The 23,493-nt window shown below is 49.6% G+C and overlaps 1 protein-coding gene across 3 annotated transcripts in view; it reads left to right on the top strand.

The window, feature by feature from the left end:
• LOC144612758 (putative butyrophilin-like protein 10) overlaps positions 1-21,777 on the top strand; it is a 38,504-nt gene extending 16,727 nt beyond the window's left edge. The window contains exons 2-8 of one of the 3 annotated variants that reach the window (XM_078452514.1): positions 11,191-11,384; positions 12,778-12,870; positions 13,170-13,523; positions 14,117-14,395; positions 15,486-15,665; positions 16,379-16,402; positions 20,724-21,777. In XM_078452514.1, coding sequence (XP_078308640.1) covers positions 12,780-12,870; positions 13,170-13,523; positions 14,117-14,395; positions 15,486-15,665; positions 16,379-16,402; positions 20,724-21,322 — 1,527 coding nt within the window. In that variant the 5' untranslated portion in view covers positions 11,191-11,384; positions 12,778-12,779 and the 3' untranslated portion in view covers positions 21,323-21,777. Of the gene's footprint in view, positions 1-11,190; positions 11,385-12,758; positions 12,871-13,169; positions 13,524-14,116; positions 14,396-15,485; positions 15,666-16,378; positions 16,403-20,723 lie in introns of all 3 variants that reach the window. The other 2 variants (XM_078452508.1, XM_078452516.1) reach the window with 2 other exon arrangements.
• The last annotated feature ends 1,716 nt before the right edge of the window (positions 21,778-23,493 follow it).

Raw genomic sequence — 23,493 nt, 5'->3', positions numbered from 1 at the left:
CTTTTCATATAATTTAGAATCCCTGGGTTAATAATAAGAAGAAGACATAAGTAAGTGGAGAAACAGAAGGGAACAGTAAGTTGTAGAAAGAAGGTGGCTTTTTCATTTAACTTATCATAAATCAGAACAGAATGTGCATGCAAATTTTAACACCCAACCCTGTCATGTGGTGCTGAGATTTCAGGAAACTGTGACTTATAGTGTCACCTCCGACCTCCAAAGCACTGGGGTTGAATTAGGGCACAGTGGTCACTAAACGCAAACTGGCCACCAGTGAAACATGTAAGTTTGTATCTTTCCCATGAATAGGAGAGCCAAGATCTTTGCCTTTGTCCCTCACTGTTCTGACAGAAAGCCTACCCCAGTAAAGACTTAGAACATGAATTTCAATGTCGTCTCCTATTAAGGTAATGACAGCAATGAGTGAGAAGTGAAATATACTTGGGAAATGAAAAGCAGCATTTTACACAAATAGAATAGATTAAAAAATAAGAATAGACTAAATGCATCTCATATAATCCTGGTGACCCTGGTTTCATGAAGTTAGATGTATTAATGAAAAGTCACAATACCAAGCATGTTTCCTACTGTATGCTCTGGCCAACAGAGCGTGACTAAGTACTCTTATTCTTTACAGGTATTTTGAAGGTATTTTGAAGATGGCAAACATCACCATTATTGTAAATGAAACACACACAAAAAGAGTCAAGGCGGGGCGCCTGGGTGGCTCAGTCAGTTAAGCATCCAACTCCTGGTTTCGGTTCAGGTCATGATCTCACAGTTGGTGGGTTGAAGCCTGCATCGGGCTTCATGCTGATGATGCAGAGCCTGCTTGGGATTCTCTGTCTCCCTCTCTCGGCCCCTCCCCTGCTCGAGCTTTCTCTCGATCTCTCAAATAAAATAATTAAATAAGCATTTTTTTAAAAATAGCCAATGAAAGCCCAGAGGACACAGAAATTTTGGGTTTCCTAGTATTGGTTCTGAGACCACCTCCCCCAGCCCTGAATGAGGGGGGCGCTTACATCTCCAAGAACTAGGAATATCACCAGTGGGAAGTGTTTCCAGCCATGCCCACAGCACATCCATTCCTTGTACCCCGCCACCTCACCCTTCCTTTATGTCAGAAGAGCCACTGGTCCCCAGGAACACAGCTCCTCAGCAGCCCCCAACTCACACTCACTTGACCCAGAGATGCGGGACCATCTGTCCAGCATCTAGTGTCTATAAGGCCAAATTTGGGATCTTTCTGGATCCTTCCTGAAGGGGGAGTGGGGACCTGGGAGGCCCTGTTCCATCAGGATCTGAACACTGATGCTTCCACTGATCTTCTCCCCAAAACCCCATGCCAGAAATCCCCAACCTCTGACATTCCATTTGGAAGAGATTCACTTGGCTGTAAGACCTCTCTTTTGGAAAGATTTCTCTTTCCCTAAACTCTATCCTCTCCTGAAGTAATTCCCTAATTCTTTCCCCAAGCCTTGCCCTAAGGCAACAGAAATAAACCCCCATTTACAAGCTTCCAGAGAAGCTCAGGGGTTACAGGCGGTATTCTTTTCTCAGCTATGTAACAGTTCATTGTGTTATCATCTGAAGGATCAACCTAGGACGACTCTGCTTCCATTGTCACTTGGCTTCTTAGCAGAATTCATTTCCTTGTGGCTGCATGACTGAGAGCCCCAGCTTCTTACTGAATTTCATATGGGTCCACTGTAGATCTGAGAGGGCACCTGAAGTCTCCTGACATGGCATGTTTCCTAGTCTAGCAAAGGGTCTATCTCTCCAGTGTACTAAGTCCGTCCTTATATGATGAATTGTAATCACAGGGGTGCCTTCCTATGGCCTTTGTCGTATTAAATTGTCTAGAACAAGTCACAGGTCCCTCCACACTCAAGAAAACTGTCAGACAGTAGAAGCCACCAACTGGGGCAATCCCATACATTTCCAGACACTGACAAAAGTCCCGGGAAGACAAATTTACCCCAGTAGAGAGCCACTGCCCTACTCCATAGATGTCCATACACACAGTCACAGGCAGCCTTTCTTTGTAACATAGTTTGGGAAGGTCAAAACTCCTGCACCTTTCTACTTTTTGGCATGTTACATAAAACGGAGTGAGCATCTTTTCTATGCCTTGGAAAATTGTCATTTTCCTCCTAGTTTTGAATCAGCATCCAACCTTTTATCCTTTGCATTTTAAATGTTGTGACATATCTCTGAAAATTACTTTAATGTGAATATTTTTGGTCGCATCAATTACTTTAGGATATCTCCACCTTTTTGTCAAAACTGCTTTCCTTCATTATTTTGAACGTGCTATTTACACTGAGTTCTTCTGGATGGATGTCTGGAGACAACTGAACATAGGTTATGTCCACATTCCCATGAACAACTGTGTTTGTATGAGTCCACTTACATTGGATTTTAATCTAAACTCTCTTTGCATGTCTTCACTGCACTTGAATCTCTGTTGACCAATTTCCTCTTTGGAAAATCCATTTTGCAAAAATTTTGTGGACTCATCACTAAGCATCAAAGGGGGCAACACAACTACAAGCTTTTCTAGCTATGTGTGAACTTAATAACAGATGCACAGTGACCAATCCCCAACAGACTTTGAAAGAAGCGACACGATACGTCAGGGAGAGTGATGCTCATGTTATTTACATACTGTGGTAAGTTATGTTTCTACTGTTGTGTTGTAGGGGCACCAGTGTTTTTCAACAGAACCATCATGAATGAAAAGTTTATATAGTACAATTATATACTCACCGCATCTATATTTTCAGAATGCACAAAGGCAAGATGCTGAAACCAGTAGAAAATATATATGCAAATGGATGAAAATAAGAAAAAAAATGACCACAGACAACAAATGAACCAGAAATCTTTCCTATGAGAATATCCTCAGAAAGACTCTACAGGAGAATACATGAAGCTCTGCACCACTGCCTTCACTAGGAAGGATGTGTGATGACAGGAAAGTAGAAATAGCATTAAGGTCCAAGTGTCACAAAATGAAATAGGATAATTGCAAAATATGTTCATTGATAAAGCACTGTCTCAACGTTAAGTGCAACTAAATTAATGTGTGTTCCTAGGAAATTACTCTGAATATCAGAAATAGTGAAGAACAAGAAGGTTTATAAAAACTATACATATAATAAAATGTATAATTTTAAATTATAGTTTAAAAAATAATAGGGATTGGAAGGACACCTTGAAATGATTACAAATTTCCCCCATGGAGATAATGAGGATGACCTAGGATGACAGATAAAGAGGACTCTAATTTCTACCTATAGACGCATTTCTTATTAAAACTGAAAAGAATCTATGTTATGATACTACTTGTAAAATTATTTCTGGATTGTGACTATGTGGGTAATTGACTTTCATTTTGATTTTTATGAAATTTATTTTATTTATTAAATTTAGAAAGTGGAAATGCTAGAAGTAGGGAGAAAATAACTGTAGAAATATATCCAAGCAATAATCAGTTATTAAACATCTGTATGAAAACAATTTCTTCCCCAATTTTTTTTCCTGTTCATTGTACACTAACGTTTTCTTTTGTTACCAGTAACAAAATCAGTATGTCAGCATAAATCTAAATTACTTTTTTTTTCGGGGGGGGGGGGGGAATCTAACCCTTTATTTCACTTCAAAAGTTCAGCTTTGTTTTGTTTTGTTTTTTAAATATGAAATTTATTGTCAAATTGGTTTCCATACAACACCCAGTGCTCATCCCAACAGGTGCCCTCCTCAATACCCATCACCCACCTTCCCCTCCCTCCCACCCCCCATCAACCCTCAGTTTGTTCTCAGTTTTTAAGTGTGTCTTATGTTTTGGCTCCCTCCCTCTCTAATCTTTCTTTTTTCCTTCCCGTCCCCCATGGTCTTCTGTATCAGCAGGTGGAGAATTTCCTTTAGTGCCTGAGCCTGTGGACAGTGTGGAGGCCACAGTTATGACTAGTGCCTCCCAGCATCTCAGTGTTTTGTCCAAACATCAGGTGATGATGTACTTGTGCCTAGGGGCAGTCTGGTAAAGAAACGCAGATATAGAGGTGAGAGTTGGTAGGGCCCCCAAGGATTTCCAATGGCATAGGAAAAAAAGAGAAAAATGCAATAAAATGGAACAGCCTGAGATAATAATGTTAAAGTTCAAAGCTCCTCATAAGGCTAAGGATGCTGTTTTTTTCTGCATGTGTGTGTGTCTATGCATTGGCCTCATTCATTATTTTTTTAAGGTTTTAAAAATCATTAAAATGAATTGTAAGCATGCAGGTGCTATAACACTGGCATCTTTGGAAAGTCCTGTAGGTAGAGCTGACTCAATGTTCTATTTCCTCACTGGTTGGTTGATGCCCAATAGGATTATCCAATTAGCATGCATAATCCTTCTTATCGAATCAGAAGAGGCTTCCAGGAGTTCTCATTTGACTACAATGAATATTACTGGGCTGCTCTTGCCTGGACCAGAGGCTTTGTTTTCTCCAGTGCCTGGCTGGTTTGCTCTGAGTACTGCGATCTGCTACTTCTGGCGGGTGCTCAGAGCTTCTGCCTTAATCCTGAGGAGAGCAAGGTGAGGAGCATGGAGAGGCAGCAGGAAGGGCAGCCCTGAAAGTGCATGAAGTACAGGAGCAGTTTCCCTTACATGGAGAACTTTCCTGGGTCCACGTGCTTCTAAGTGCCCTGAACCCTCGACTCCCAGAGCCCCTTTGTCAACATCTGTGAGCATAAAGCCTGGACAGGATCCCCTGGAGGGCAGAAGGCAGGAAGAATACATTATGACATGATGTGGTGTGTGTGTGTGTGTGTGTGTGTGTGTGTGCGCGTGCGTGCGTGCGTGTGTGTGTGTGTGTATGTATGTGAGTGTGTGTCTCCCTGGAATGGCTGCTGCTGTGGGAGGCCCCCTGCAGATACTGCCTGGTTCTGGTAGGTCCTTCCTGCAGGTGCTGCTGGTTCTAGTGGTCCCTCCTGCAGTTGCTTCCTGGGTGTGCTGGTGCTTTCTCCAGGTGCTGTCTGGTGCCTCAGCATCTCCCAACAGGAAGGGACACCTGAGTTCCCACAGGGAAGAAGGCAGCTCCAGTGGTGCTCATCATTTCCAGGATCCAGGTCTATCCCATCCAGACTGAACTGGGCTGGGGGGTCCCCTTCGGTGTCAGCGGTTCTCCAGTCAATCCAGAGAAGAATGAGGCTACATGGCTGTCTTGTGCTGCTTGATCGAGAGAAACGCCAGATGAGTCCCTTCGTAGGATGGGTGCGAAGAATAAGACACCCTGCCATTCCATTGTTCCTTCTCACTGCTTTCCAGAGTTCTACTTTGGGTGATCCCCATGTTACTTTCAGGGTTTATATTGGTGCTTACTGGAGAGACCAGAGAAAGTGTGTCTATACCATCTTGTCCAGACAGGAAGTTCCCATTCACAGCGTTTTTATTGACCCCAGATTCTTCTCCCATTCTGAGCCTATTTATGTATGTTGGTTTTGAGGGTCTTCCAACACAGCAGTCACAACATATACTTCCTATACCCTTTGTCTTTTTGAACTGTATTTGGTTGCCATGGTCTCCAAGTTACACGGTGCTGGAAATAAAGAAGCTGTGCTTGCTACCTTCATCAAAATACAGCAACGTCAGCACATTACTGACAACACCCCATTTTATTTGACAGGAAAATTAGGGTTCCAAAAAGAAATCTCCACTTTCTTTGATGCAGCTTATGAATGATTCAAAAAGCTACATCTGTCACTCCCATCTCTGGATTCTCTTTCAGCCCCTCAGATTCCACCTGGACTGTTGGCTGGAGTCCAGCTTCCTTCCTCAGCAGCGATGTTCTCCTTACTTATCGCTATGCCTGGTGTCGGCTTTTTCTTTTTTCACGACCTTCTGCTCTGAACTCCCTTATTCCAATGAGTTATGGGGTATGTAGCATTTGTCCACGTTTCACAGGAAGGTTGGGAAAATTTTAAATGTCACAACACTTAGCTTTAAACCTCCTAAAATTAAAAAAAAAAAAAAAACTCCTAAAATTTTAGAAAAGATCAAAACTTAGGCCTGTATTATTTTTGCCAGAAGCCAATCTTAGAGGGATTTCAGGATCTTAGAAATGTATGAATAAAGTTGGGAAACAGATGAGGGATAGACAAAAAGAGTATTGTTGCTGTGACTTTCTCCAGAGTGCTAGATGGCCTCTGTGTGAACCTTGACTTCCTCATCAGTTAGTGTGGTTAGTCAGTCACTAACCATGGGCTGTTTCCTGTCGTTATAGGGCAGGTTGTATTTCCTAATCTATCATGACAAGAAAGCAGGTCAGTGGGCCCTGGAAATCAGCAGCAGGGACCGGAGGGATAGATCACAAAGGGAGACAAGGAAAATTTGGGAGAGATGGATGCTCATTATGCTGACACTTTCACAGAACACGTGTGTGTGTGTGTGTGTGTGTGTGTGTGTGTGTGTGTCACACATATGATATATGTTTCAACCAAGCAGTTTTGAAACCCAAAACAAAATGTATCAAGCAGCTTATTTACAAGATAATTACTAGATAGAGACCTGAGATTTTTATGAGATAGTAGAGTAGAAAACATGTACATCATCTCTGAAAATATGCCCAAGACTTAGATCCATATACAGTATGGGTGAACAAGATGAGACAAACCCCACAGGGGCATTCTAAGGATGGTCTGTGTAAGCCAAAGCAGGAAGGACCGCCAGGACCAAAGCCAGATTTCCCCAACCTGTACAGTGAGGGAGGGTGTCTTGAGTGTTGTGGGTGTGCACTTGACAAAAGGGGGCGGTGAATCTTCCTGGTCAGGTGTAGGTTCCCACTGAAGGATTCTGAGGAGGGTCCAGGGATGTGAAGGCCACTTGGGGGCAGACGCTGTGTCTGAGGCAAGACTGGGAACAGCAGTGACTAACTAAACATGGCCTGTGGTCACGAGGCAAGGGTAGATGAGTAGTAGATCATCCCAGGTAATGGACTGCAGGAAAGGGGATACGAGGCCTCACTTGTATGAAACAGGAGTTATTAAAACGGGGGTTGTTTCTGGCCCTTTCACACCTGCTGCATGACCATGGGCTACATGAGGTTTCCTATTAACTTTGCAGCTAGATTTATCTGTATTTATCCTCTTTCTTTGATTATCAGCTGAGATGATTTTTGTTTCTAGGTTTTTATTTTCCAGTTCTTGCTGATTTCATATCTGACACGTGGGAAGCTGTAGGAGGGCAAAGTGTCAGCTGGTCAGGGAGCACTGACATACTGCCTTGTTGGTACAGGGAAAGCAGAGAAGGCCCCAGGCTGCTAGGAAAAGGAACTGACGCTGGATAAAGCCAGAAAGGTCAACGTGCCATAAACCATTAAAACTGCAGATTAGAGGCAATCCACACAGTGTCAGGAGATGAGAAAGAAAGCGGCTCAGGAGGGCCCAGTCTAGGACGGAGATGAGAAGGACCCTGAACTCAGCTCTTCCAGGGACACGCAGAATCCACGCCTACTCATACAGCAATGTCTCCGGAGGAACTGAGCATCAGGACAGACAGACTCTGGCAGTGCGGGGACCCCACTCCTGGCTCTGGGAACTGCATGGGGAGGGACAGCAGGGAGGGGCTGTGTGTAGATCCACCTGTGCAGGACACAGAAACAAAGCCACAGTTTAAAATGGCAACTAGAAGGTAAAGGAGCTCACCCTTCACCAGATATTGGGGGGCTTGCTGGAACTGTCCCTGGGTCCTGTTTATCCTGCAACTCAGTAGCGCTGAGTCCTAGCCCACACCAGGCCCAGATGCCCTGGAGGCCAGAGAAGGATCAGCAGAGCAACTAGGCTGTAAAGGAAGCAGAATTCTAAGTCTGCCAAGTCGCGTGGGAGCCACAGAGTGTATTGGGGAGCAGGTGGAGGAGGGGAGGGGAGGATGTAGAGGGGAGCTGGAGAATGAGGGAGGAGGACAAGGAAGGGAGGAGGGGGAGGGGAGGAGGAGTGGAAAGGAGAGGAGGGGAAGGGAGGAGGGAGAAGAAGCAGATGAGGGCAGGGAAGGTAAGAGGGGAAAGTGAGGGAAGAGGGGAAGGGGAGGATGGGGAGAAAGAGGGGAAGTAGGAAGAAGAGGTAGAGGAGGGGAAGGGAAGGGAAGGAGTATGGGGAGGTGGAGGGGAGGAATCAGAAGGGAGGAGGAGAAGTGGGAGAGGGGAGAAGAGGAGGGGAGGGGAGGAGAGACAATGAGGGATGAGGATGAGGGGAGGAGGGGTGGGCAGGAGGAGTAATAAGGGGAGGAGGATTGGGATATGAAGAGGAGGAGGGGGAGGAGAGGAAGGAGAGGTGAGCACCAGCAGGAGGCGGAGGAAAGGGGGGAGAATGAGGGAGGAGGAGCGGGAGGGGAGGAGAGGAAGTGGGGAAAAGGGGAAGGGGAGGAGGGGAGGAGGAGGCGGAGGAGGAGGGGAGGGGAGTAGTGAGAGGGGAAGAGAAGTGGGAAACGGGATTGAGGGGAAGGAGAAGGTGAGGAGTGGGAGGAGACCATGGAAGGGAAGAGGGTGGGGAGGAAAGATGAGCATGCGGAGGGCAGGGTAGGAGGGGAGAGGACGAAGTGGGGGGAGGAAGAGGGGTAGGGAGACTGATGGGGAGGGGAGAAGGGGGAGGAGCCAGAACATAAACTCCCCTGGAGGAGGGAAAAGAGTTTCCTCCCTATTTCACTAGAGCCTTCCCAGGGCCACAAAGGCCCCACGCAGATGTTTGGGGGTATGAAATACCATCAGACACTGGATGACCCAAGCCCTTCCCTTCCCAGGGCCACAAAGGCCCACACAGAGATTTGTGGGTAAGAACTACCACCAGGCACTGGATGACCCAAGCCCTTGCCTTCCCAGGACCACAAAGGCCCACACAGAGGTTTGTGGGTAAGCACTACCACCAGGCACTGGATGACCCAAGCCCTTGCCTTCCCAGGACCACAAAGGCCCACACAGAGGTTTGTGGGTAAGAACTACCACCAGGCACTGGGTGAGCCAAGCGCTTGCTTTCCCGGGGACACAAAGGCCCCATGCAGAGGTATGTGTATAAGAACAACCACCAGGAATTGGATGACCCAAGCGCGTCATTGCATTGACACCACGGTGTTTCTCTGGGGACATCTCACCTTTCCTACCCGCCCCAACCACATGGCACCTGTGCCATCCGCCTAAGGGACGCTCCCCCACCCCCAGCTGCTCCTTCCCCTGGAGGAGCCCCTGAGGATCTTTTGGTAGAGGCACTGCCCCCTTGTTCACTGAGGCCAGTGCACGACACCGAGGGCCTCTCAGAGATCACGTGACAGGGGACCTAATGTGCAGAAGGAGCCCTCCCATTGCAGGACTGGAGGCCAGGGAGCCAGAGGAGGGGGTAGGTCCTGAAGGGGGTGGCCCAGGCGGTGCCTGCAGCCAAGCCATAAAGTCCCAGTGGACTTGGAGAGCTGAGCCAAGTACCCGTGATGGGGTTGGGGGAGGGCACACACCAGCTTAAATGCTGGGAGGACCCAAAAAGACTCTGTGAGCACAGCCCAGAGCAGGAAGCAAGAGGCTGGCGTGTGGCAGGGGCAGATGAGCGCGGGTTGGGGGGGGACGGGGAGGGTCCTTTCAGCTCTCCTAGGGCCTCTGCCCTCTGTAGGACAGACACCGCAGGGAGCCTGGCTCAAGGTAGGCGCAGGTGCGCATGGACCACGCAAGCTCACTGAGTCCTGGCGCATCCCTGGAGCAGAGTGCTGGACTGCACACTCATCCCTGCAGGGGGCGCCCGGGAGCCTGCAACTTGGAGATTTCCCTTCTACCTTATGTGTTTTCCATTTGTTTTTTTCTTTTTTTCAAGTTGCGGTGACATTCCCATAACACAAAGTCAACCACATTGAAGTGAACGATCCAGTGACATGCAGTACACTGACACAAGCTTGTACGGCCACCACCTGGATCTCGTGCCAGGACAAACCCCGAACTGCTTTGTGGTTATATTTCCCCCCTCATCCCCACTGCCTGACGACCATCAATCTGCTCTCTGTCTGTCTGCATGTACCTGTCCTGGACATGCCATGGCAATGGGACACTACAGTCTGGGGCCCCCTGTGTCCTTCCTTCCACCTTGACTCAGGGAGCCCGTCCCCATCTGGGGTTTATCCCTGCCCCTGAGGGCCTTGGTTGCTTTCTCCAGCAGCTCTTCCCACTCAGGTAAAAGGCTGCGGACCATGTGCATGCTCACCAAGGACCACTTGTCCAGGTGCGCCCACCTTCAGGATCCATTCCATCACGGCTGCCAAACCCCTTAGGTGCTTCCTCTAATGTCACATCCCCGGTCCTCCATCCTGACTCAGAAGTATACCCAACCTGGGTTTTAGATGATGTCATTATCCGCTTAAAGCAATGCACGGGGAGATGAAAATGAGTGGCAGCATAAGTCTTCATATTTATATAGAACAGGGGAGCAACTTGATTACCAAATAGTTCGCTCTCCTTATAGGAACACAGAGGACTGTGTGGGTTGGCAGCATCAGTCCCTGTGTGAGCACGGATTTGGGAAGGGGACTCAAATCTTCAGTCAATAACATTCTGCTGAATTCAACCAAATATCCCACCTCCAGGAGGGACGCAAACTTTTCCTGTTTTTTTCCCTCCAAAACTCTCCCAGAAAATGTGCAGACTTTTGGGTCAACAGGAGGGAAGAACAGGTAGAGTTCAGGCCAGTGTCTTACTCACACAAGAGGTAATGGGGCTGAGTGTTCTGAGCCCAGCCCAAGTCAGGTCCTCAATGAGGAAAGATTGTCATGGCCCCAGACATGGAGGAGGAGGTGGCCTGATTTCCTGCACAGGAGTCTGGTGTGGGGGGCAAATGCTAGAATTTGACCAACTTCAACCTGAACATGAGAAACTTTCCCAAAGGGACCAGGCCCAGCCTGTCCAGGACTGGAGGTGTTTTGATAATGCAGAAACTTTATCTGAGTCCTCCAGCCTCTGCCCTTGGCCTGCATCCACGCACTCAAGAGCCAGGTCTCCACCTAGGATCCTGGCCCAGCCCAGACAGCCATCCTCACCCCGGGGGTTCCTTGCTGGGTCTTTCTCTCTCCCCTTATCTCCTGCTACCAGGGCCTTGCTCCCCAACACTCAGTGTGTTCAGTTCTGTCAAACACACCCTTTAAGAAGCCCTTGGTTTATTTATTTTTTCTATTGCACCTTCCAGAAAGGCACAGTTGATCATTTTTCCAGAAAGTCCTAGGATTCTACAGAAGCTGGGGAGCTCAGCCGCTGTTCTCTCCTAACACGTCTGGAAGACTTGTTCTACACCTTCCTGGAACTTGTGGAGAAGTCAAGCGATCCCCTCAAGGCCACAGAATCTCCCTGGGAAGCCCTACAGCCCTACTACTATTTGGAAACGTGAGTACTTTCTATTTTAAGGGCACTCATCCACATATCTGTGTTCTCCACCCCTCCCCTATTCTTGAGTGACAGGGAGACCCCAGTGGCTTTGACCAAAGGAAGGCAAACACGGAAGAGAATGAGGGCAAGTGCCAACATACCTTCTCATGCCTGTTCTGCATGAGGAGGTGCTGGGCGGAATTGCCTAGACCAGCACATGTGGTTCAGAACACTTGTTCTCAAAGCTGAGTTCATAAATAATAAATCTTCGGAGCATGCTGGCTTCAGGCCATGTCTGTCTAGGAACCCTCTGGTTCGAGTGCTCCCTCCTCCAACTGCAAGTTTCCTTGGGCTGTAAGGGGGTTGACTCTGGCCTTGGAGTCGCCTGACCAGGGGGTGGCTTTTCTCTCCCAGCGTGCTCATCTTCCATGACAGAGCACAGCCAGAGGTCGGGCAAGGTTCCTACACAAACAGGTGAGGAGACAGAGCCCGTTCACAGGAGGATGTGTCCATGGTGTTTTGCAGACACATGACCACAAGAGAAAGGTCATCCACAAGTAGGTGGACACAAGAGCAGGTGGCCACTGTTGTGTCTCTGTCTCTAGGGTAAGCAACTCGTGCAGGAGTAAAAGGGGCCAAGATAGTGAAAAAGGACCTTTCTCTCCCCTAGCCATGTTTCCTTCACTTCCGTTAGCCTCCCAGTGTTGACTCATCCCCCACCAAGACAGAGAGAGAGAGAGAGAGAACAAGAAAGAGAGACAGAGGGAGATAGAGTAGGAGAGGGAAAGAGACAGAGACAGACAGGGACGAAGAAAGAAAGAGACAGAAACTGAGATAGAGACAGACAGAGACAGGAACAGAGACACACAGAGACAAAAACAGAGAGAGACACACACAGAGACAGAGAGAGATGAGACACAGAGTGAGACAGATAGAAGCCAAGAGAGACAGAGACAGAGAAGGATAAAGACAGAGACAGGAACAGAGACAGAGAGAGACAGAGACAGAAACAAAAAGACACAGAGAGAGACAGAGACAGAGAGATACACATAGAGACATAGATAGCCAGGTACAGAAACAGAGAGACAGAGAGAGAGACAGAGACAGAGAGATAGAGAGAAAAAGATAGAGACAGAGACAGAGACAGAGACAGAAACAGAGAGAGACAGGACAGACACAGACAGAGAGAGACAAAGACAGAAAGAGACATAAACAGAGAGAGACAGAAGCAACATACAGAGACAGAGAAACAGGCAGAGAAACCGAGACAGAGACAGGCAGAGATAGAGAGAGACAGAGACAGAGAGACAGAAACAGAGGGAGACAGAGACAGAAACCGAGAGAGACAGAAATTAACTCAGTCCTGCCCTGTCTCCAATATCTGGGGCTCAGGCCTCTCTGTCTCCAGCAGCCATGGCAAACACACAAGGTCGAGACATCTTTCCACCCAGCTCCATCATCTTCCTCCTCCTGCAGCTTCTGTCCTGCAGCCTCTCTGCAAACGGTAGGAGAACTCTCCCCGCCCTCCCATGAGCCATGTTAGGAGGGAGACTGTGCATGGACAGGAACACAGTAGGGGGCTAAACTGGATCCAAGCAGTCCTTCCCTGGGGACCCTGAACAAGGCATGGGGTGTTGTTGAAGAACCTGCGTGTGGGTGGGTGTCCCCTGGGCGTGGGCAGGGGAAGACACTGGGCACAGGCTGGGGGGGGTGCAGGGCGGGGACCCTGTGCCCGGTGGGGGGGATGGCCCATGGTCTCCTCTCACCTGGCCTAACCCATGCTTTCTGCTATGACCTCATAAGGGAAAGCCGATTTCTCTGTCTCTGGTCCCGGCCAACCGGTCCTGGCTATGGTGGGGGAAAGTGTGAAGCTGCGATGCCATCTGTCCCTCAATATCAGTGTGAAGGACATGGAGGTGAGGTGGTACAGGGAGGAGCTGTCCCCAGCTGTGCACCTGCGCAAGAAAGGCAAAGATGTGCCTGAAGAGCAGATGTGGCAGTACAAGGGCAGGACGACCTTCCTGATGTCCGGGCTGGCCCAAGAACAAGCTGTTCTGACCATACACAATGTCATGGTGTTCGATAATGGGACCTTCCACTGCAAGTTCAAAGATGGCATGGCATCTGCGGAGACCACCCTGTGGCTAAGGGTGGCAGGTAAGGGTCGCCACTAGGGCCTCTGGTCTCCCCTAGCACTTATCCTCCAGCTGCAGATCGTCTGATCATGGCCCAAGCCTGAACGATCCCACGGCATGCACTAACGCATATGTGGTGGCCTGGGCCTGTCCCACAGCTTGCGCTAACATGTTTGGGCCTGGCCTGAGTGCGTCCCACAGCATGCTCTAATGTGTTTGTGTCGGTCTACACGTGTCCCACAAAATGCGATAATGCACTAGAACAGGCAGGTTCTGGGCGCCTGGCTCATTTTCTAAGTCGGCTTCTGTTACCCACACTGACCCCAGAAAGAAAGGAATGGAGGTATGGAGAGAAGGAAAGAGGCAGAAAGAGATACAGAGAGAAACAGGAAAAGACACCAATTTTGCAATACAGGAAAGGTATTTGATCTTCCTGGGCCTTTTCTGTTTTGTTCTGTGGTTTCTCAGAAGAGGGTAGCATATATGGCATATAAATATTACACAGAGCAAATAGTCTGAAAAACCCTGATACCTGCTGGAAATTTTCAGGATCTGTGCTTTTCTGTAAGAAATGGTAATGGTTGCAGAGGCTGCAAAGCCTGTCTCTTCCCACAGGGTTGGGCTCTGAGCCCAGACTCCAAGTGCGAGCTGGCCGGGATGAAGGTATCAGGGCAGAGTGCACCTCGGAGGGCTGGTACCCAGAGCCCCGGGTGGAGTGGAGAGACTTCAGGGGACAGACCCTACCTTCCACGACCAACCTCACAGTGTCACCGACGGGCCTCTTTGAGGTGGTGTCCAATGTGACTGTCTGGGACAGGGGCATGGGGAACCTCTCTTGCTCTATCTCCAACCCCCTCCTCCAGGAGAGGATGGAGACCAAGAGCCACCTACCTGGTGAGTGTTCTGCTCCATTCGACCTCAAGATCTCTGAGCACCCCAGACAGTCAGTAGTTAATATCCAATACTCCCCATAGTTCCTTGTGATGAGACCTTGTGAGATCTAGTCTGTCAGCTTCCAGCTATACAACACAGTAGTTAACTATAGTTTCCATGCTGTATGTCACCTCTCTGGGTCTTATTTTATAAGTGGAAGTTTGCACCTTTGACCCTCTTCACCCATTAGCTTCCCGATCTCTCACCTCTGGAAACCACCAATCTGTTCTCTGCATCTATAAACTAGGCTTTCTGGTTTTCTGGAGGTTTGGATGGTGTTTTGTTTCATTTTAGATTTAACTTATCTGTGAGACTGTATACATTTTTCCCTGTCTAACTTCACTTAGCAAAGTGCCCTCAGGTGCATCCATATTGTAGAAAATGCCTGGATTTCCTTCTTGGTTATAGCTGAATAGCAGCCCTTTGTACAAATATATATTTTTTTCTTTATCCTTTCATCCATAGGTGGACACTTGGGCTGTTTCCATATCTTGACTATTGTAAATAACACTGCAATAAATGTAGGGGTGCATTATCTTTCTCAGTTAATATTTTTGTTTTCTTTGGATTAATACCCAGAAGTGGATTGATGTGGTAGTTCTATTTTTATTTTGGGGGGGGGGATGTCCATCATCTTCTCCACAGTGACTGCACGGATAGCTCCTTTCGTATTAGCAGTAAACAGTATTCCCTTGTCTGGATGAACCACAGCCTGTTTATGCATTCACATTCCGAAGGACACCTGGGGGCTTCCAAGTTTCACTCTGTATAAAATTTTCCTTCTAAACAACCTCAAGTTTCATAAAATTTGCAGGAATGATACACAGAATGCAGACCCACTCAGTATTTAACCTTTTGCCATTTGTCTACCATCTCTCTCCTGTGTGTCTGTCCATGTCTGTCTGTGCAAAGGCACACACATGTTTTCAGGTCATGTCAGGTTAGTTCACAAGCACCTGCCCCCTGAGTCATTAACCCTGTGGCATGTGTGTCCTAAGAACACAGGCGCTCTCTTACCTTGGCATTCTTGCCTCTCCAAACCCTCTTTTAGCTCAGTTGTCCAGAAGTTTCCCATCAATGGCGTGGAGGACAGTGCTGCCTGTGATCCTCATTGTAGTGGGACTTGTAGCAACTGGAGCCACATGTCTTTTCTGGAAACATCAGAGGGACAGGGATAGGGTACAGCTGGAAGAAGAGAAACTGTACAGAGAAGAGGAACAGCTGTCCCAAGGTAAGCAGGCCCCAGTGGGACAGACGTGCCCCTTCCAGCCAGGGCACTCGTGCGGAGCCCAGCATGAAGTCCCTCCTTTGTGTACCCTCAAGCACAGGAGGAATGGGAGAGACCTGCCCAGGCCCCAGCTCAGGGACTTCCCACCTACCATATGCCCAGTGAGATCCTCCATCACTAAGAGGTGCTTGGCTGCTCTTCACTGGGTGACTTGGGGAAGACTGGCGGGTCTCTGCTATGGAGACAGATGTGAGCTTGAACCTGGGAAAGTCTATCAGTCGAGGGTGATGACAACATCCTGAAAATGCTCAAGCAACAAATACAGCAGCAAGCCTGTCACCTGAGAGGATCTTGTTGTGAGCGCGGGGATCATCATCAGTATGGATCATTCCACTCGCCTGTCTGCTCTCCTCCCTGCCTCCTGTGTCCTTGCTCATAGCTGTCAGGCCCCAATCTGGGGAACAGGTCAGAGATGTGTCTTTATGACAGACATGGGAAGGCTGGGCCATCAGGCCTGCCCCACAAAACCTTTCCCTAGGAATACAGTGACCTGGATTGTTTTTTGGGCACTGAAGAAGGGATATTTGCTCTTCCTTTACAGGGTCCCTGCGAGAGCTCATTACATCCTGTTTTGACTTAGCTTCACAGAACATGAGCTTTCACCCCATCTGGTCAGTGCAAACCCTACAGTTTCACATCTTTCTGTTTCATTTCAGGCTGGCCAGAGGACGTCATCTATGGTGAGGACTATGTAGGGGCTGGAAGCATCTGCTCCCTGAATGTTTATGTGTGCACATGTGTGTATGCAGTGTGCATGAATGTGTGTATGTGTGAGTGCTGTGTGTGCATGGTATACATGTATGTGTTCACCTGTGTGCCTGTGTGCCATATGCACATTTGTTAGTGTGTGCACATGCACATGTGTGGTGCTTTGTGCACATAAGTGCACATGTGTTCTCATGTGTGCAGTGTGTGCATGTGTATTTATGTGTGCATGTGTATGCACATGCACTTGTGTCTGTTCATATGTGTGCACATGTGTGCACGCATGTGTTTGTATGTGCACGTGCACTTGTGGACACATATTGCACACATGTGTGCACATGTACTTGTGTGTGCACCCACGTGCACATGTGTATTTGTGTGTGCACATGTACTCATGTGTGTGTGTGTGCATGTGCATGTATGCGTGTGTTCTCCTTTCTATTCCAGGGTGCAGAAATGCTGTGCTAAATGCTGGTTCTATGGCTGTAAACACCAAGTTTTGCTGCCCTGAGAGACCTTAGCTCCTGTTTACTGCCTGAGGGACAGACAGGCTGCAGAGCCTGGGCAGCGAGAGAGCTAGCTCTTCCAAGGAACAGCTACTGTGGGGACACTGTTAGCACAGAGAGTGCAGAGCCAGTGCCTTTCTGCCCTAGGGCACAATATAGGTGGGAAGCATGGGGGGAGAGTCTGGCTGTGGAGAGAGACCCCCAAGGACAGGAGGGGCAGTACTGCGAGCCACGAGCTGGGCAGATGAAAGCAGGTAGGGGATCTGGGGACACCTGTCCCACCACAGCCACATGGTGAGGGCCCAGGAAGAGACAGAAAGAAGCCAGTCTCCATTCATTCATTCAGTTACAACCATGACCAGATATCTTCTGTGCAAGCAACTGGCCTCCATTAGTGAATGTACAGCTTCCTCCTGTCCTCATGGAGCATAGAGTCTATGTGGGGATGTGAGCCACAAGTCAGCATTTGTTTTTTTTAATTATTAAATCTGGAATAACTATGATAGGAAAGAGCCAGAATACTAGGAGGATGGCCAAGAGCATGTTCAAGTGGGATGTCCAGACCCCTGGGAATGGTGGGGTGCCAACATCTAAATGAAGGAGTGGGTGATGGCAAGACCACAGCTATACGAGGAGGGGTGAACTCACCCCTGTGGCAGGGAGAGTGGGGTCTGTGGTGTGTGACAGCTGGGCATGTGGAAGATGTACCAACAGGGCAGGAAGGCTTGTGTGTGCCCCTGCAGAGCCTGGGAGGCTGAGGTAGAGGCCTGGACTTTACATGAAGCACCATGCAATATGAGTGAGAACCTGTAAGCAGGGGAGCAGCACTGATGGAGGAGAGGATACAGCCCCGAGATGGGTCCTGGGGCCACAAGCAGCAGAGTTCAGAAGGGGCAAGGCAGAGGGAGCAGCCCAAGGTGACCCCCAGCTGCATAAGTCTCTAGCCCTTCTGGCTCCATCTAACAGAAGGTTTGGGGCAGATTTGGGCCAAATAAGTGAAAATCACCATGGACCTCCTAAGACTGAGCTGTTCTCAGACATCCTGCTAAGGACGTCAGATGAATCATTGGATATGCGAGTCTGGAACTCTCAGGAGAAATCAGGACTGGAGACAGGAATTGGGGTCCATGGCAAATATCTGGTATAACTGAACGTGTGAGTGATACATTTTTTGCTACACCTAAAATTATTCTTTAAAAATTTCTCTTTGGAAAAGAATTAAGATTTTTTAAAAAGGGAAGATACAGGGAAAGAAGAAAGATCCAAGATCTAGCATTGGAGAACGCTGGTATTTGAAGGTTAGAGCAGTGGTTGTGGGAGGGCCAAGGGAGACTTCACTGTGGAAATGTGCAGGTGCAGTGTGTTGAAGGAGCATTAACTTTCGTGCACCTGAGAAGTAGAGTCAGGTGAACCCGGGAAAATGGCCCAGAAAAACTGGTAAGCATGGTACAAAGAGAGGCGTCTCCTGTGGAGAGAACTGGGAGGGAGGTCTCAAATTTATTGCCTGTGTAGTTGAGCTAAGACTTGGTGAGTGGGGAATGGGAAGGTTCTGTTTGTGTTTGCTGTGGTTTTACTTTGAGGTCCGTGGCAGGAGAGCATGCCTGTTGCCTAAAAGGAACCATGTGGCGTGAAGATGCCTGAAGCCTGAAGGGAGGAAGAAAACCAGTGAGAGAATGACGATGCAGAGAAGATAGTCAGCAGCTGTGGATGGGATGGAGCACAGGTCTACACTGTGGCCAGGTGGGGGGTGGTGTGCAAGGGTCCAGCGCATACATGATGGACAGCACAGGAGAAGATTCACAGCCAGGTGTGGGTGGTGTGCAAGAGGAATCAGTGTACACAGGACACAGACTGAGATCCAGGGACAGGTGTGGGTGGTGTTCAAGAGAAGCCAGTGCACCAGGACACAGGATGAGCTCCAGGGACAGGTGTCAGTGTGTGCAAGAGGAGTCAGTGCACAAGGACACAGGATGAGCCCCAGAGACAGGTGTGGGTGGTGTGCAAGAGGAATCAGTGGACAAGGACACAGGATGAGCTCTAGGGACAGGTATGGGTGTGTACAAGAGGAGTTAGCACACAAGGACACAGGCAGTGCTCCAGGGACAGGTGTGGGTGGTGTGCAAGAGGAGTCAGCACACAAGGACACAGGATGAGCTCCAGGGACAGGTGTGGGTGGTGTGCAAGAAGAGTCAGCACACAAGGACACAGGATGAGCTCCAGGGACAGGTGTGGGTGTGTACAAGAGGAGTCAGCACACAAGGACACAGGATGAGCTCCAGTGACAGGTGTGGGTGGTGTGCAAGAGGAATCAGTGCACAAGGGCACAGGTGGTTCTCCACAGTCAGGTGTGCAAGAAGTCACTATAGAATATTTTTGTATCAATGTCAATTGTACGGTTTTGATCCTATTAGTGTGGGCTATATGAGATGTTATCATGGGCATATTGTGTATGGTATTTTGCAACCTCTTTGTAAGTCTCAAACTGTTTTTTGTCATGAATATTTTTTAATGATGTGGGAATTTGGAATAGAAGGAGCCGGGCCCATTGTTCAGCTAGTGAGTCCATGTTTGGCCATCATAGATATGAACATGAGTGGGCTCAATCTGCATGGCCCAGACTCTACAGGGAAAGGGTTTGCATGGAGCAGAGGGTACAGACTTCAGGAAGCAGCAATGAGAAATCGGGGAGAACATTTAGTCTTTGCTGGAAAGCAAAAGGGAGCAGGGTTCCTTCCAGAAGGAAGTAGAGACCGGGGAGAAAGTTGTGGTTCTGTTAGGAGGAGAGCGTGTGTGCTGTCCAGCTGACAGGGATGGATGGTCAGGAAACATGAGTGTCTGGGGCATCGTATGCAGACCCCAGCAACCAGCAGCATGCCTACTGAATGGGCAAGGGTGGACACCAGCCAGGAGGTTTCTGTTGTCGTGAAGGTGTCTGCACAGGCAGCTGGGGCTCCCAGCTGATCCCCACCCTCCCTGCCTCTCAGGTGTAGACAGACCCTCCCCCAGGTGACATGATGAAGGCCTGAGGGCTCTGAGAAGGACAGTGGGACAGGAGAGAAGGGATCTGTTTTGGAAGGTGTTCATCTCAGTTTTTGAGGCTGCTAAGGTGTCTCTCAGGGTTTTCCAGATGGGATCTCCCCTTCAGTGGTTGACCCCAGAGCTGTCCAATGGCATCAATGCACCTGTGACCTCATCTCATGTCACCCTGTCTCTTCACGTGTCCTCCTATGTCTTTCTCTCTATCTCTGTCTCCCTGTGTCTTTCTCTGTGTCTGTCTTCCTCTGTCTCTGTCTGTGTCCATACCTTTCTCAGTCTCCCTCGATCTCTCTTCCTGTGTCTCCCTATGTGTATCTCTCCTTGTTCTCCTTGTCTCTCTGTCTCTGTCTCTCTCTTTCCTTGCCTCTCTCTGTCTCTGTCTCTCTATCTCTCTCTCTATGTCTACCTGTGTCTGTCCCTGTCTCTGTCTCTCACATGCACGCCCACATAGCCCCCACACACACAAGTGCATATGCACACACACATGCACATCCACATCCATCCTGACACACAGGGCCCTGGGAGCAATGCCTATCTCACAGTGTGCCCCCCTGTCCCCTCATAGGAATCCCCCCTGGCTCTCCCTGGCTCCCGCTGGAGTCGCCTCCACTGCTCTGGGATGGCCTGTGTGCACAGGATCCTGGACAGAGAAAGGGGATTCACAGGGATTCCCAAGGAGGCACGGTTCCACCTCCATGCAGGAGCATAGGTGGGGACCCCAACCCCTAAACCTGATCCTCTCCTCTTCCCGCAGTGAGCCCATCCCTGGACCCCGACACTGCAAGCCCCAAGCTCGCTCTCTCTGAGGACAGGAAGACTGTGAGGCGGCTGTTCTTTGAACAAGAGCTGCCCAACGCCCCCAGCAGATTCGACCGGGACCCCTGTGTGCTGGGCCTGGAGCAGTTCTCAGCTGGGAGGTATTACTGGGAGGTCCAGGTGGGGCACAGGAAAGCCTGGAACCTGGGCGTGTGTCTGGAGAGCTTGGATCGGAAGGGAAGGATCCCCAAGTCCCCCCAGCACGGACTTTGGGCCCTGGAGCTGTACAAGAAGGGGTTCTGGGCGCTTGCCTTCCCAAGAGTTCGCCTGCACCCTTCGGAGCCCCTGCATCGTGTGGGCGTTTTCCTGGACTGTGATGCAGGCAGAATCTCCTTCTACAGCGTGAGCAATGGATCCCTCATCTACGCGTTCTCTGGACTGTCCTTCTCGGCACCCCTGAGGCCATTCTTCTGCCTCTGGACACACGACCCCAGCCCCCTGACCATCTGCTCAGAACGGCAGGCCCCAGAGGCCTCGGGGCCTCCTCAGGGTGAGGGACAGGACAGGGTGGGAACCCTCCTCCAGCAAGACCCATGATCTGCTCCAGCCTGTCACCGATTTGGGGGAGATGTATCCATTCTAAGTCCCAGCTAGATCACATACAAGGGTGCACCTTTCTGGATGATCCTGTGTTATCTCCACTTTCCTTCCCTGTAAAATACTGACAAAATATTATGGGCTGAATCATGTCCCCTCCAGTTCACATGTTGAAGCTCCAATCCCCAGGGCCTCAGAACGGGGCTGGATTTGGAGATGGGGGCTTTACAGAGGTGGTTCAGGTAAAATGAAGTCACTAGGGTAGGCCCTGATCCCATCTGATCCCATGTGACTGGGGTCCTTAATAAAAGAGGGGATCAGGGCATAGACACACACAGGGGACAACTGTGTAAGGACACAGGGAAGAGATGGTGTGTGGACGCCAGGGAGAGAGGCCTCAGGAGGAACCAGCCCTGCCCACACCTGGATCTCATGCTTCCAGTTCCCAGGACTGGGAAAAAATAAATGCATTGTTTAAACCTCCCAGTCTGTGGTATTTGTTACAGAGACCAAGCTGACTATTACACCACATCATTACATGCTGTGGGGTGATTTTCTGAAATGAATTTGGGGCACATGTTTAATGTTGAGCCTAGTGCCAGACATGAAGTAGTTGCTCCATAAATGCTAGCCTTCCTCATCCCCTCCTCTCCCACCTTCTTCCTGTTCACACCCCTCTCCTACCTACCCAGTTCCCCTTCTCCTCCACTCTCTGACACTCACAAAGTCCTAGTCATCTGGTCTACCTTGGATGCCTCTGTCTTCCCACCTCACCATGGCAGGTAGGTGCAGACAGAGCTACATTGAGGCCAAGCCAAAGACTCCAGGGCTCCCTGAGGTTGGTCAGGGTTGAATCAGGGCATGTGGGCAGAGAGAGTATACTAGACACAAGTGTGGATGTGGAATCAAACAAGGCATGAGCATGGAGGGAAGATGAGACTAAAACCACTGCCAGAAGCTGCTTCCACCCTACTTACGGGTATGATGATGGAGGGAAGCTGGAAGGAGCCCGCGAGCTCCTGGGGAGAGCGCTCAGGGTTCCCCAGTGAGGCTGGTCCCCTGAGACCTCGCTAGGAGAGGCTAATGGGGGCATGAACAGGATTGGGATGGTCCATCATGTGCCTCCCCTGGCTGCAGCTGCCAGATCTGATGTAGAGTGAAGACTTGGCCCCCAGACATGGAAGGGGTCTTTCTCCCAAGGAGGGTCCCTGGGCTGTGACCCCATGTGACCTTGAGGGTAACTCAACACTCACTCTGTGCACATTCTGTTGGTTAGTGTGTGTGCTCACACCCAGACATGAAAGAGAGATTCTACCTTAAGCAAGTTGTGTGCATTTGCACATACATGGGAATGTCTCATTTCATCCCAATGCCCCCCACCCCAGAGGGCTGTGTTGCTGCTCCCTAGAGATGGGGACCCAGGATATGCACAGTAAGGGCCCCATGGTGGCCATGATGCACCTGCATCCACTGCTGTACTGGGAATGCCCTCCGATTTCTCCCAAGCCTACCCGTGGTCCCATGATGCCCTTCTGCCATGGGGCACAGGCCTCCCAGTGCCCACCTGCAGGGCTCATGGGGGCAGAAGGGTGCCCTACAGAGGGGTCACAAAGTGGAGAGGCAGCTGTGGGGGTCCACGTGGGCCTCCAGCTCCTCCTGGGTTCAAAGGGCATCAGGCAGTCACAGGTCAACATCACAATGTAGGGACAGCATGGGTCATGGTGAAGGATGCACTTGTGTTGGAAAAGAAGAAGGAAGGAAGAAAACTTGGGGAAACTTGGAGCAGATGTCTGCCGAGCAGATGTCCAGGCAAACACTTGCAGCTCCTGAGAAACTGCAGTGAGTTCAGTTGTAGACCCCAGAGGATTTGCCCACCCAGGACCTCAGAATGTGGCCTCATGTGAAAATGGGGTCTTTGCAAAGGTGATAAGGTTGGGGGTGGATCTTGAGGTGAGAGCATCCTGGATCAGGGAGGATCTTTATGAGAGAAGGGAGGGGGTTTGAGACAGCCATGTGGTGATGGAGGCCACAAACCCACAACGCCTGGGAGCTCGGCAGCTGGGAGAGGCAGAAGGGACCCTCCTGAGCCTTCAGAGGGAGCACAGCCCTGTGACATCTTGACTTCAGACTCCTGGCCTCCACAGCCCTGAGAAAACGCATCTCTGTCATTG

Source organism: Panthera onca, chromosome A1 (genome assembly GCF_046562875.1).
Source record: "Panthera onca isolate mPanOnc1 chromosome A1, mPanOnc1 haplotype 2, whole genome shotgun sequence".
Classification (NCBI taxonomy): domain Eukaryota; kingdom Metazoa; phylum Chordata; class Mammalia; order Carnivora; family Felidae; genus Panthera; species Panthera onca.
This window is presented reverse-complemented; position numbering and strand designations above follow the sequence as displayed.